At 56.4% G+C, this 13,538-nt stretch overlaps 5 protein-coding genes across 5 annotated transcripts; 3 read left to right on the top strand and 2 right to left on the bottom strand.

Moving 5' to 3' along the window:
* Nucleotides 1-378: 378 nt before the first annotated feature.
* Nucleotides 379-3,772, top strand: CDEST_11623 (Putative CSC1/OSCA1-like, 7TM region, 10TM putative phosphate transporter, extracellular tail). Its single transcript, XM_062927779.1, has 6 exons — nt 379-483; nt 539-774; nt 829-1,121; nt 1,171-2,169; nt 2,224-2,619; nt 2,672-3,772. The coding sequence occupies exons 1-6, from the start codon at nt 475-477 to the stop codon at nt 3,622-3,624; spliced, it is 2,886 nt and encodes a 961-aa protein (XP_062783830.1). The 5' UTR covers nt 379-474; the 3' UTR covers nt 3,625-3,772.
* Nucleotide 3,773: 1 nt separating this feature from the next.
* CDEST_11624 (Putative chloramphenicol acetyltransferase-like domain superfamily) lies at nt 3,774-5,641 on the bottom strand. The gene is made up of 2 exons (XM_062927780.1): nt 5,131-5,641; nt 3,774-5,055 (listed from the first exon to the last, which is right to left on the bottom strand). Exons 1-2 carry the CDS (start codon nt 5,374-5,376, stop codon nt 3,775-3,777), a joined length of 1,527 nt encoding a protein of 508 aa, XP_062783831.1. The 5' UTR covers nt 5,377-5,641; the 3' UTR covers nt 3,774.
* Nucleotides 5,642-5,885: 244 nt separating this feature from the next.
* Nucleotides 5,886-7,082, top strand: CDEST_11625 (Putative TauD/TfdA-like domain, taurine dioxygenase TauD-like superfamily). Its single transcript, XM_062927781.1, has 3 exons — nt 5,886-6,095; nt 6,147-6,347; nt 6,411-7,082. The coding sequence occupies exons 1-3, from the start codon at nt 5,976-5,978 to the stop codon at nt 7,047-7,049; spliced, it is 960 nt and encodes a 319-aa protein (XP_062783832.1). The 5' UTR covers nt 5,886-5,975; the 3' UTR covers nt 7,050-7,082.
* Nucleotides 7,083-8,632: 1,550 nt separating this feature from the next.
* Nucleotides 8,633-10,150, top strand: CDEST_11626 (Putative leucine-rich repeat domain superfamily; the record flags this gene model as incomplete). Its single annotated transcript, XM_062927782.1, has 1 exon — nt 8,633-10,150. The coding sequence occupies one exon, from the start codon at nt 8,633-8,635 to the stop codon at nt 10,148-10,150; it is 1,518 nt and encodes a 505-aa protein (XP_062783833.1).
* Nucleotides 10,151-10,384: 234 nt separating this feature from the next.
* CDEST_11627 (uncharacterized protein) lies at nt 10,385-12,607 on the bottom strand (the record flags this gene model as incomplete). The annotated part of the gene is made up of 6 exons (XM_062927783.1): nt 10,385-10,703; nt 10,781-11,086; nt 11,172-11,388; nt 11,502-12,360; nt 12,480-12,504; nt 12,558-12,607. 6 exons carry the CDS (start codon nt 12,605-12,607, stop codon nt 10,385-10,387), a joined length of 1,776 nt encoding a protein of 591 aa, XP_062783834.1.
* Nucleotides 12,608-13,538: the final 931 nt, after the last annotated feature.

Genomic DNA, 13,538 nt, shown 5'->3' on the forward strand with positions numbered 1-13,538 from the left:
TTTCCTCAGCTTCTTTGTTCTGCCGCCTGCCATTGCCCATCAAACTGTCCGCTCATCACCATCCGAACTTGACCACTGGTACTCAACTATCAGACGGAATCGAGAACCATCGGTCTGCACGCTGCTGCATAGGCTCTGGCCGGTTCTGACTTGTTATTGGCCTTCCTGAACACATCATTGCCACGCTATTCCGATCTGGACCTTTGCAGACGGCCAACGGCAACGGCCAACGGGCCCAGCCACACCCCCAATGACCAATTGAGGACCCGTCATCGCGCTAAGCTAGCAAACTTGGCCGGGGCAAACGCCTGATTTTAATGAGGCGATTCCCCCACGCCCGGATTCATCGTCAGCACACTCTTCGCTTCGCCGTCCCACCACAACTCGATATCAAATCCCACCTCACGACGTCGCCCGCCGGGCTCCAAATAGGGATCCGGTACCTCAATCAAGACATGTGTAGGGTCCAGTACGATGGACATTGTAAGACATTCCCGACACCTGCCGTCCGCCGAGACCGCCGACTGACCGCCAGCAGCCGCTCAATGGGGAGGGTGATGACCGAGTCGGTTCCGCCCGCAACAACTCGACGGGCGGGACCATCAGCAAGCTGCAGCTGAGCGACTCTGACTCGTCGTCGTTGATGTCCCTCGTCAGCACTCTTATACCTGTGCTCATCTATACCGCCGTCTGCCTGCTCATCTTCTGGGCTCTGCGTCGCAGGAGTCTGCGAGTCTACTCGCCTCGCACGATTCTCGGGAACTTTTTCTCTCAGTACGCCGTCTTCTTGCGTTGGTTCCCATGACCTGCGAACTGACCATGCCACAGTGAACAGAGCACACCGCTGCCGGTGGGGTGGTTGGATTGGGTGAAGCCATTCTGGGCCATTCCGGACACCGAGATCCTCAACCGCTCTTCCTTGGACGCCTTTCTGTTTCTCCGCTACCTGAAGGTTCTCGTCCTGATATGCCTCGTCGGCTGCTGTATCACGTGGCCGACGTTGATGGTAATCCACGCCAATGGCTCCGGTGGACTGTCGCAGCTGGACCGCATCACCATTGGCAATGTCGAAGACCCGCACATTTTCTTCATCCACGCCTTCGTCGCCTGGGTCTTCTTTGGTATGTGGTTCGATGCCGCGTTTCCGTCCAAGCGCTAACGTGTGTCAAGGATTCATCCTCTTCACAATCTACCGTGAATGCATTTACTACATTAATCTTCGACATGCCTATCTCTTGTCACCTTACTACTCTAAGCGTCTCTCATCTCGGACAGTCATGTTCAGTTGCGTCCCACCAAAGTACCAGGATGCCGCTCGCCTTCGGAAACTCTTCGGCGACACCGTCAAGAACGTTTGGATCCCCCGCGATACGAGCGACTTGGAGAGGCTCGTCAAGGAGCGAGACGAGACCGCATTGCGGCTGGAGAAGGCTGAGATCCGCCTGATCAAGATGGCGAACAGACGGCGGAACAAACAGCTGAAGGCGGCTGCTGAGGCGGAACCGGAAACCGTTCCGAGTCCGCGCTCGAGTGCTGGTGGTTCCGAGCGCTCAGAGGACCCCGAGAAGGGGCACCCCTTGCAGGAGAGCATCGTTCTTCCGGACGTCAACGGCTCCGTGGCCGCACAATGGATCGGTGCCAGCGAGCGCCCTTACCACCGGCCCCTCGCCAACTTCTTCCGTCGAGTTGACACAATCAAGTGGACCCGCAACCGGATCAAAGCTTTGACACATCAGATTAACAAGCTGCGCCGTGGCTTCCTCAAAGGCGAGGGTCGTCGACTGCCCACCGCGTTCGTCGAGTTCTCTTCCCAGGCCGATGCCGAGCGCGCATATCAGACTCTGGCCCACAACCGACCGCTGCATATGTCGCCGCGTTACATCGGTATCCGTCCAGACGAGATCGTGTGGAGCTCTGTTCGAATGCGCTGGCTGGAGCGGATCGTCAGAAGCTTCATGATGCACGCCCTCATAACCGCCGCCATTGTCTTTTGGTCTCTGCCCTCGGCGCTCGTTGGTGTCGTTTCAAACATCAAGTTTCTGGCCAAGCTACTACCTTTCCTGGCCTGGATTACTGAGCTCCCGGACGCCGTCACTGGTATTATAAGTGGTCTTCTCCCTGCCTTAGCCTTGTCTTTCTTGATGGCCATCGTGCCTTGGCTTCTGCGAGGTAAGAAATGTGTTTTCTTAACCTGTCATTGCATCGCGACTAACTCTGTCAAAGGTTGTGCCAGGCTTGCCGGAGTACCGTCTTTGTCCATGATCGAGCTCTTCGTTCAACACGCCTACTTTGCCTTTCAGGTCGTCCAGGTCTTCCTCGTCACGACCCTGACCTCGGCGGCTTCGGCGGCCCTCACCCGGGTTCTTAAAGACCCCCTCTCGGCCAAAGATCTTTTGGCCGATAATCTCCCCAAGTCATCCAACTTCTATATCTCGTACATACTCATCCAGTGTCTGGCCGTCGGTGCCGCGTCCCTCCTCAGGGCGTTCGACATCTTTCGCCATCATGTTATGGCCAAAGCCTTTGATAACCCCCGCGGCCTGTATAAAATCTGGTATAGGGAACGTCCAATGCACTGGGGAGCAATCTTCCCCGTCTTCACCAACATGGGCGTCATCGGTAAGTTCGTCCCTCACCCGAACTAATGCCACTTAGTACTGACCATCAACAGCCATCAGCTACTGCTGTATTGCCCCGGTTGTTCTCGGCTTCGCCACCGTCGGCCTTTATCTGATTTACCTCGTTTACAAGTACAACCTCCTTTACGTTAACGACTCCTCCATCGACACCCGCGGCCTCGTCTATCCGCGCGCCCTGATGCACCTCCTCGTCGGTGTCTACCTCGCAACTGTTTGTCTCATCGGCCTGTTCGCCTTGCGCTCAGCGTTCCTTCCCATGGTTTTCATGATCGGTTTCCTCGTCTTCACGGCCCTCGTCCACGTCTCTATCAGAGAGGCCGTCTCTCCGCTGCTCTACAACATCCCGCGCGCCTTGGCTATGGAGATGGAAGAGCTTGACGGCGGGCCGATGGTGGACTATCCCCAGGACGACTTCCTCACCGATGCCGATATAACGGCCTCGTACCCGGAATTCTTCGACCCCGTTGACGAAGACGAAGGCCCGGCGCATCAAGTCAACGGGAGCCGAGGCGTGGAGGGTGCAAGTGGTCTGATGGCCTCGGTCAACGACTGGTCCACCAACGCTCTTGCCAAGAAGCTTCAGACAACGGCCGAAAATTGGGGGTTGGCTCGTCCGATCAGCTATGTCTCGTATTGGATGCACCCGGATCCGTCTATCAAGCCCGGCTTCATCCTCCGGTGGCTTCACCCGGGCACGTTTGACGACTTCTCGACCCTTCGCCGTATGATCCCTGGGGATCTCCCGGACCCCACGGAGACATACCCTCCCGACTATGCCCGCCGCGCCTACTGGCCGCCCGAGATGGCATCCCCTGCCCCGATCATATGGATCCCCAGGGACCCGGCCGGCGTGAGCGCGCAGGAGGTGGAGCACTGTCGCAAGGTCGTCGGGTGCTCGGACGAGGGCGCCGAGCTCAACGACAAGTGCCGCATTGAAGTCGAGGTTGACAAAGCACCATTTTGGGTGCCCCGTACTCTGTATTAGATGTTATGTAGCGAGGCGTGCGGCGTTTATGTTGGGTATATATATACATATAGAATGGCCAAGTAATGCGATCAACGAGGTCGAGCGGTCCAGTCACCTTAGGAAGCTTTCCAAATGTTTGAGCAACTCATTGAGGCCTTGACCCGTTCCTCACATTGAACTGATTACTTCCTCAATGACCCGCCATGTCCGCTCAGCAACCAGCATCTGCGCCAAATAGTTGCCCGCGTGGTCTTTCCCCTGGATGTAAATCAGACAGGGCGGATGCATCCGCATCCGGGGAGTATTGCACTGCCACACAATCTTGCCCCTCGGCGTCGACCTCCCCCCTTCGTCTTCCCCTTCCACCTTCTCGATGGCCGGGCTAAAGTCGATGACCTCGTGGAACCTCGCCTTGGAAACGTTCGACACCGAAACGACGAAGCCGTTGGGCTCGGTGAATTGGTTCGTGCTCCCGCTCTCCGCGACCGCGTTGTACGTCAACCTCGTCGACGCGTAGACCTGGGGGTCGGTAAGCTGCGACCTCACCGAGCTCCGGATCAGCGCGACGGCCTTCCCGAACGCGCCGTGCAAGAACCCCAAGGCCGTCGTGCTCGTCCAGTTGTACGCCACAAGGTTGGAGAAGTAGGCCACGTCGGAGGGCAAGTCGTCCTCGTTGAGGCGACCCCGGAGGTCGAGAGCCGTGGAGATGGAAATCGGCTTCGCGGGGGAGGACTTGGGTATGTGCGAGCAGGCCAGGCGGACGAGCCAGGCCGTGAGGATGTCACCGTCGCTCAGCCGGGTCGTGGCCTCGTCGGATTCGGAGATGTCAGTCTCGGCGGTTTGGCGGAGAGACTTGAGAGAAGCGGCTGGGATGAAGAGGTTCCGTTGGCGGATACGGTTTGTGAGGAGGTACCACAGGAGACCGGCTGTGAAGCGCAGCTTCCCCCAGCCGGTGAGTTTCTTGTGTTCCCAGAGAAACGGCTCGGAGTACCGCTGGTCGTGTGCGTTTGCGACCTTCGCCATCGGATCGAACGCCGGGTCCGCCAGCGGTGTGACGTCTTCTTTCCTGCCCGAGAGGACGCGGCACCAGTTTTCGACGAGCTCCCTGCGGCCCATCCCGTCCGTGACGCTGTGCGGGTAGGTGATGGTGACGAATGTTGCATCGGTGAAGGTTATCACGTGCAGAGAGAGCAGCGGGCGGTCCGTAGTGGTGTAGTCGGAAAAGGCCGCGGGCGCCTCGGGACCGGCGAGGATGGGGGTCAGCGTCGACGGTGTGTCGAGGATCTGAGGACTTGACAGGGCGTTTCTCGAGGAGGAGAAGAGCGAGGGCATGGTTGAGGCGAGCGGATGCGATTTCACGCTTGAGCGATTCGGCTCAACTGTGAAGTGGACAGCTGGGCGGGAGGGTGTGAAGGCCTCGGGGATGTGAAGCTCAATTTGGCCATCTTCCTAGAGAATAGTCAGCGGCGTTTTGTCCCGTCCCGCCCATGGTGGGATATGGGCTTCAGCAGCGAGAATCCCTACTGTCAGTCGTGGTCTGCCGCCGAGCTTCCGCCAGTTGCCGACGGTGAGTAGCTCCGAGAGAGAGGCGTGGAGCATGTCCGGGTTGAGGGCGTCGTGAAAGCACAGTGACCAGCTCATGATCATCATGCGCATCATCCAGGAGCTGTCCAGCGCGGAGAGCCGGATTACGGTGTCGGTTGGGACTCGCTCTGGCTGACGAGGTTTGGGGCCCAGGATCGGGTTGAGGAGGGCCCGGAGGGACGACATCTCGACGGACCGCTTGTCGATTTGGTGGCCGCAATAGCGACAATGGTGAGGTTTGGGGGGTCCTTGGAGGCTGATGAAGTGAAGTGCTGAAGGTTGAAAACATGTGACGATGACGGAAAGGCAGACGACGTGCGCAATCCAAGAGACGAACCCCTCCGAGGTCACGCGTTCAAGGGAGTTCTTTGGGTAGTCGTGGACAACGTCGTGCGAACAGGGACGATCCCTGTCGACTGAAAGCTTGTCGCGGTGATGACCACCAGCGTTGATTATGGGGTTGCAAGCAAATGACTCGTCCACGGGAGATAAGGTAAAGTTTCAATATAGATGTCGTGGGGCGGTAATATGAGGTTTTGGAGAATGAGTCGGCGTCGTGCATTGATGTCTGACCTGAGGGGCTTGCTGGGATCCCACCGCGCGCTGTGTTGTTGAGGTAGATCGGGCGCGGGCATCCCGAGGTCAAAATCGTGAGTTGTTGGATAGACTAGTCGAGCTTTTACCTTCCCTACTTTCGTCACCTCGTTGATTAGACAACTCTAAACTACGGATACACCAGGCTCAAACTACCACGAAGGGATTTGGCAGCTAATACCATTCATACAATGTCACTCACGATTCTGCCTCTTCACCCTACCTTTGCGGCAGAGATCCGCGGCGTTGACTTCTCAAAGCCGTTAACGAACGAGGTGTTTGATGAGATCAGGGCGGCCATTTCCAAGGTTGTACATGTACGGCCCCGTTCCAAAGCTCCAGTTCGCTGACCTGCAATCCAGTACGGTGTGCTGGTTTTCCCGGCAACAGGTCTAAATGACGATAGTCATGTCGCTTTTGCGCGGCACTTTGGCGAACTCGAAACCCGAAAGGACACGGGCGCGACGTCGCGAATGAGTTTGCCAGAGCTAACGGACCAGGGCAACATCGACGCCATCGGAAACATCATCGGCTCGAATGACCCTAGGGCTCAGATCAGCAAGGTTCGCCAACTCAAGTAGCCTTGCGATGAGAAAGGCGGATGGGAGACTAATACACTTGAACAGGGAAACACGCTTTTTCACGTCGATAGCAGCTTCAACTCCCGCCGAGCGAGCTACTCCATCCTCCTCGCTCACGAGATCCCGCCTTCGAATGGCGGCGGAAACACCGACTTTGCGGACACGCGGGCAGCGTGGGACGACCTTCCCGAGTCCTGGAAGCAGGAGCTGTTGGAGAAGGAATACGTCGCGGGCCACTCGTTCTGGCACTCACGCAAGAAGGCGTGCCCAGAGTTCTTCGCCAAGCTCGAGCCGGAAAACCACCCGATGAGCAAGCACAAGATCGCGCAGCTTCATGAAGCGAGCGGTCGGATGAACTTGTTCGTGCCGTCGCACTGCCATCATATCGAGGGGCTCGAGGCGGGGGAGGGGCGGGAGAAGCTGGAGTTTCTGTATCGGCATTCCACGCAGGACAAGTTCGTCGTCTCGGTCCCATGGAAAGAAGTGGGTGACTTGGTCATGTGGGATAACACGTGTACGCTGCATCGGGGTACACCGGTTTTTGGGCTTCACAAACGGGACATGAGAAGGGCGACGGTGCTGGATGGCAGTGAGGAGGCTTGGGGAGCAAATGAGAGAGTTGAGAGAGATTTCGCGTTCGCGCCTGAGGTTATGGCTGATGTGGTTCGGTGTCTTTCTGGGTGACAAGATAGAAGAAGGTGGGAGACAGGAAAGGAAAGGGCGCCTTATGTACCTACCTACCTACCTAAGGTAGTTCAAGGGAAGAAAGGAACATGCATGTGCTTTGGTCAAGGAAGACAAAATCTTTTTGGGCATAGAGATGGAGCTGGCCATTCGACTTCCTTCCATCTTTTGATTTTCACCTCATCCACTGTCCTTCAGTCTCCTTTCTCCCACTTTATTTCTGCGTACAGATGGATTCTTTCTTCCTCTCTTCCTCATTTTTCTTTTATCTCACATCTGAAGCAGCGCCCAAAACCAGGTAAGATTATTTGCCTCAACCATTCTTAGTAAAGCCTGCTAACACCGGTTTCCTTGGCCTAGAACCTCACTAGGTATCCTAAACTCACTTGCTGTTAGGCAGGCTAGGGGGAAAGTTGTGCTACAGACTTCTCGAGAGAGTGAGATAGATGGTTTGGGGCCCAGGAAGTGCGCCTGATCTACCGGCAGTTATGGGTGTAAGATTGAGGCCTGGGGACTTTTTTACAGGTGTCCCTATGGGAAAGTCTAATCAAGGTTCATCTTACTCTTGATTGCTTGCTAATCTATAGGCATAAGCAAACTTCTTTTACATGTTGTTCACCTCCTACTCCTGCGCCTTGACTGGCCACTGTTGACCTCACCCACTCAATCTCCATTAACCTCTAGCAAAACTCACACCACTTTTATCGCTCTGATTCAACCTCACTTGATCTCACTCAAGCTTAGTTTTGGTACAGCTCACTCCCCATCTCTCAACACTGTTTTGGACCTATTGCCAGCTTTCAATACCAGCAGACAAAAACAAAGAACACTGCCAACCACTCAGCTATTCAGTCACTTGAATTCACATTCAACCTCATCTTGCCTATCGTTCTTCCGTACACGGATTCATCAAGACCTTCTCAACATTAACTGCAGACGACAGTTGATTTTGACTGCCCCTCGTCACCTAGCACCCACCTACTGGACCGCAGTCATGGCTGCCCGGCACTATCCCGTCTCGACTGAGTCCCGGGAGCACAATATCGTTTCACCTACCATCCCCCAATCTCCCTAGACTCCTCCCTCTGCCGGGCCCAAACAGCACTGCCGGAGCAGAAAAACAGAAGCCCCGAGGGCTTTCCGCTTCGAGTCCTATTTTCTTCCACCGCCTTCGACATCACGTGTGGACCGGTCTCGATGCGAGGAAAGTCCATTCTTCTCAAGCTTCCTTCCTCCCACAGACCTTGATCCCACGACAAGGGAAGTAGCGAGGGTCGGTTCTCGCAGCAGCCAGCCATTACTCCTCCTGCCTCGAAGGATTCCGTGTCAAGAAATACAGAACCAGAGTCTCGAGCCGAGTCCCCCTTTTCTCCCGTGTTTCGTCCCTCATACCTCACCAGGCAGACTCGAAACATTCTGTCCTCCGTCGATCGACACTCGCTCACAGACAACGCCTGATCTGACGTTGAAGTATTTGCGGCACTGCACAAAAGATCCCTCTAGTCGTCAGTCCATCCCTGGTAATCCCTCCGTCCATTTTGGCCATCAACTGACCTTCTCATGGATTCGCCTCAGCATTCTCAATGGGCAACCGCAGCTCCTCATCCGCGAAGCGTCGCGCCCGAGCGGCACCCAAGAAGCCCGTCAAACCTCAGCTTCCAGTGGTCAAGATGGAACCTCGCACCTTCTCCAGCTTGCCCAACGAGGTGATTGTCCTCATCGCCAAAGAATCCATCGCCGAGGGCGGCCATCGCCACCTTCGCAGTTTCTGCCAAACGAACCGCCGCAACTTTGAGCTGTCTCAGCGAGAGCTCTATCGCTACATGGTCATTCATCATGAGCTCCAGCTTCTCTTTCTCGCGAGAAGCCTCATCGAGAACCCTTCGCTTCGTGGCATGATTCGCACCTTCATTGCCCGCGCCAATCAGTGGCATTGCCGTCAGCGTGACTCTGACCCCTCTATCCGCGATTGGCACAACATTTCCGTCGACGAGTCCAAGCTCTCCCAACTCGACCGTCAGCTTCTCATCCTGAGCAGAGCCCACAGCACCCAAAAGTCTGTTGACAACATCCAGTGCGTCTTTGGCCTGCTGCTTTTCTTCATCAACCAAGTAGAGCATGTCACCATCGAGGTGGACTGGTACTGGCCCGTTTTAGACAGTTTTCTGGCTGCTGGTCTCGCTTCTTCCACTCCCTTGCCCGCCGACGATTCGGTGGACGTCAACCTGTACTCGGCCCTCCTGCCGAATTTGAAGACCCTCTCCCTGGCCACCAAACTCTACCTTCGCAAGGAGCTTCGGTTGATTCAGGCTAGACCTTTCCACCCTTTCAACGCCCTCACGGCTTCGACCAACCTTCGCATCTTCGTCTTTGATGGAGACATGGATAAATGGGGCGATCTGGATGACATTGGTTCGCCCATGAAGCTGACCTTTACGACAGTCAAGCTGGCCGCCAGCCATTGCTCTGCATCGAGCCTCTGCAAATTCCTTCGTCACTGCCCCGACCTACTGCGCCTCGAGGTTGCGCCCCAGGGATATGCTGCCGATTACGGAAAAGAGGAGAATATCAACGCCGTCTTGCCCAAGTACTGTCCCCAGCTTCGAGAGCTTTCTCTTCGTCTCGGAGGAACCTCCCGAAACTTCTTCCGTTCCGAACAGAGAACCCTTAGTTGTCTTCCTCAGTTGGTCAACTTGAAGGAGCTGCGCATCGAAGTCAATTCCTTCCTCATCCGCAACACACACCTCAACACGCTTATACTCCCCAACAAACTTCCCGAGCAGTTGGAGAAACTCTTCCTCGATGCCTCAATGGCTTTGGGCCCTTTCCCGGCGCTCGGTGGAAGAATGACGGCCCGCTCCCCCGAGGCCAGAACCTACAAGCGCGCCGTCGACAGCATGATCCAGGATCTCTGCAAGGCCCGAGAGGACCAGCTTCTTCAACTCAACACTATCGTCGTCGGTGCCAAGTACGTGAAACCTGTGTTGTGGACCAGAAACGCGAACAAGACCTTGGCCGGAACCGGTGCCCGCCTCAAGGTGACGAGCGGCGTCGAGATTCACAGGCTGTGGGACTTGTCCTGGGACGCGATGAAGATTTGAGTCCACATCATGAAATAAGAATTGTGTGGGGTAATGGAGGGTAATAAAGAGGCATGAAGTGGAGGTCAGGGATCGCGAGGTCGGAAGCATGAAGACACAAAAAATACGCCGCGAGCGAGCAATGTTGCGAAGAAAGAGCTTCTTGAAACAAGAATGCGATTCCTACATATAAACCAGGAGTAGGGGGCCCCGAAATGATGGATTGGCTCTCGCTTCGCTGCTCGTTGCATGTATCTAGCAGTTCCATACCCTGGCCAGGACCTCTTTCGAAAGGCCCCATGCCGATGACAATTCTCCAAGCATTTGCATAAGATAATGGCTTTCTTCTGTGATACCAAAAGCTTTTGCTGAGCGGCTTGCCTGCACCGTGCCATATACAAAGACGAGAGGAGCATGCTGAAGTCCATACTGACTCCTGTACGTTCGCAGCAGAGACGTGATATCCTGCGCTGACGTGACGCAGTACAGCCGCAGCTTCCCCTCGGCGTCTCTCCCGCAAGATGTGACGGCTTGGTCGTAGTTCAATGCGATTCGAACGCTGTGGAACAAGAGACTGAGGGGCTTTAGATCTCCGTCTTCTCTTACAGATGGGAGGGAGGGGGGAAGACCCGTATTGGGAGGAGAACTTACTGCAGGGCCAGTACTCCGGGGATTGGTTTCGATGACGATGATCCCCACTTGTGCCACTTTGCAAAGTTCGGCAAGGATTCCCGCCAGCGGTTCAATTCGAGGTTCAGGTTGTCGAAGCAAACCCGCCGGCTCAGACCGTTCAGGTTGGACCGCGGCGAGAAGAGGGTCGACATCATCTTCTCTATGACCCTGGAGAGGCGTATCTGCTCGTGGAGGTAAGGGATCATGGAGGAGGTCGCCTGGGCTGGCTCGGTGTATTCCTCGTCGAACCCTACGGGGCGCCAGAGGACCATCTCGGGGGGTTCGCTGTGCACAGGGTGAGAATCGCTCGTGAAAATGGCAGTGCCTGGATAGGCCGCAAACATGGCGGCACAGGGAGTTTATCACGTACGGGAGCGTCTCCATGGGTTGGACTTCGGCGGCATCATATACGAGGTAGACTGGGCGACCCAGGATCAGGCTGATTAGCTTGTCGGAAATATAGCAACCCCAGTAGATCCTCCGGCGGATCTCGACGTCCTCGTCTGTCGCCAGCGACGAGTCGTGGTGGGCCCAGTCTTTCGGGTCTCTCTGGAACCCTAGGTCTTGGGCCATACGAAACGCGATTCCTATTTGGGAGTGTTGTAGTCAGTTAGGCAGCCCCCCCATCACGAGACGCTGACGGTCACAATCCTCTCATCAAGAGTGTTACAGGAGAGAAATGAGGAAAGGCCCTCCTCACCAGAATATCCCCACCCTTTTGACGAATTTCCCCTCCCGATCTCGTACAGCGCCAGGCACAGGAAAGCCTGGACGGTGGCGACGGAGGGCCTCGTCAGCCCCGTGACCATGACGATGCTCTCGGCGGCGAGGAAGAAGCGCTCGCTGCGGGCCTTGGTCTCGATGCCGACGAGGGCGCCGAGGGCGCAGATGGAGAGCAGCAGGGCGGGCGACCAGTACTTGGCGCGCTCGCGGTCACGGTCGTGGCCGAAGTGGTCGCGCAGGAAGGCCTCACGGTAGATGAACATGAACTGGGGGTACTGCCAGCGGAAGAACTGCGTCAGCGGGGCCATGATGTCGGAGGGGGACATGGAGAGGCCGAAGTGCTGCATGACGGACTCGAAGTTGGATTCTACGCCGGAGAAGGAGGGGAGACCCTGCGACGATGACGGCGACGACGCCACCGCGTCGTCGGGGGTGTCGGCGCGGAAGATGGAGGTTGCGCCCTGGTGGACCTGGTGGGAACCTTCGAAGCCGAGCTCGAGGTGAGCTTGGGAGTGGGCGCGGACACCAAGGCGGGTAACGTAGTCACCGGGGGCGGTCCGGTTCGAGTCCTCCGGTTCTGGGGCGGCGCTGCCGGCGCCGGCGTTGACGCTAGAGGTCTCCTCAAGGGCGGCGGCTGAGGTAAGCATCGCGTCCCGCTCCTCGGGGGTCGCGGCGCGGAGGCTGCGGACGAAGGATTCGAACCAGGCGAGGCGCGACTCGAGGCTCGCGACGTACTCGTGGGAGACGGGAACGCGTTTGCGGTCGAGGGGGCGGTACTCGCAAGGCGTGCTTGCTGCGGCGCAGTTCTGACATGGTTCGGTGCGGGAGCACTTGAACTGGCGGCGAGGACGGTCTCAGCACAAGGGAATGAGAGCACGAGAAAGAGCGTCAACCGATGATGTAGGGAGATAGAAGACGGGCCCGTGTATGGCTCAGTGAAGTAAGAGAGACTGACTTTCCTGAATTGGCATCGTTTGCAACTGCTCTCATCGTCAGACCCTCTAGTTCTATTGAAGGTCAGGAACAAGCTCACGATATCCTTTTGGTTGGTTTAGCTGATGGCGGTTGGTCTTCTGGAGGCATGGTTGAGATTCGAGGGGAGATGTCGACGAAAGAAGAACGTGTCACGTGTTGGGGAGGGAAAGGGGATGATGTTCGGCGGCCCGGTGGCCCTTTTGGCTCAGAACTCTAAAAATGGAGACGGTACGAGCACCGTTCTCGGGGGCCGTTTTTATTTTGACATCGACCCGGAACCTAACCCAAAATTGCGCTCTGCGTCCATGCATGTACCTTGTTCATGTAAGTCGGTCGTGGCCATGCCAGCCAGCCAGGCCCTGCCTGCCTGTCTGCCTACGATGCTTTCTCTCGACCAGCTGGCTCATCCAAGACGCGGGCTTCTTCTTTTTGTATTTTTGCCGACGGCTACATCCTTGGCCGATGGACGCGCTTAAGGATGTGGTGGAAAGCCTTGATGCTGGCTGGTTTTCATGACATGATAAAGCTTTTGTCTATTCGGAATAGGTTTCACGCCCTACACTTGACACTGGCTAGTGACAATCTGTAATGAAAGATCGATAGACCCCGAGACGCAACAGCGCCTAACTCCGCTCGCATTTCTACCAATTTCACCTCGATGATGTTCAAGTCCAATGTCAAGACCGTCTCCCGACTGGTGTGCGTCGTCTGCCATCATTACAGCCATAGAGAATCGCCCAACGCCCGCACCGACGTCGTTGTCGGCGGCTTCTTCGCCGGCCTCCAGCTCGCCAAGCGGCTCTTCCAATGGTTGCCTACGTTACTGCGTCGTCCTCGTTGAGAAGAACTCGCATTTCAATCTCAATAAGAAAAAACAAAACTGTTTCAAATAACCCTAAGCTAACCCAATCCTCGCAGTACTGCGTCGCAGGCGACGAAAAGAAAGGCTTTTTCCCGTACACCGGCGCCTTCGGCGGGGGGGGGGGGGGGGGGGGGGGGGGGGGCTGAATGACTTCGTCCAGCCCAAGTTGACGAGCAA

Source organism: Colletotrichum destructivum, chromosome 7 (assembly GCF_034447905.1).
Source record: "Colletotrichum destructivum chromosome 7, complete sequence".
Classification (NCBI taxonomy): Eukaryota; Fungi; Ascomycota; class Sordariomycetes; order Glomerellales; family Glomerellaceae; genus Colletotrichum; species Colletotrichum destructivum.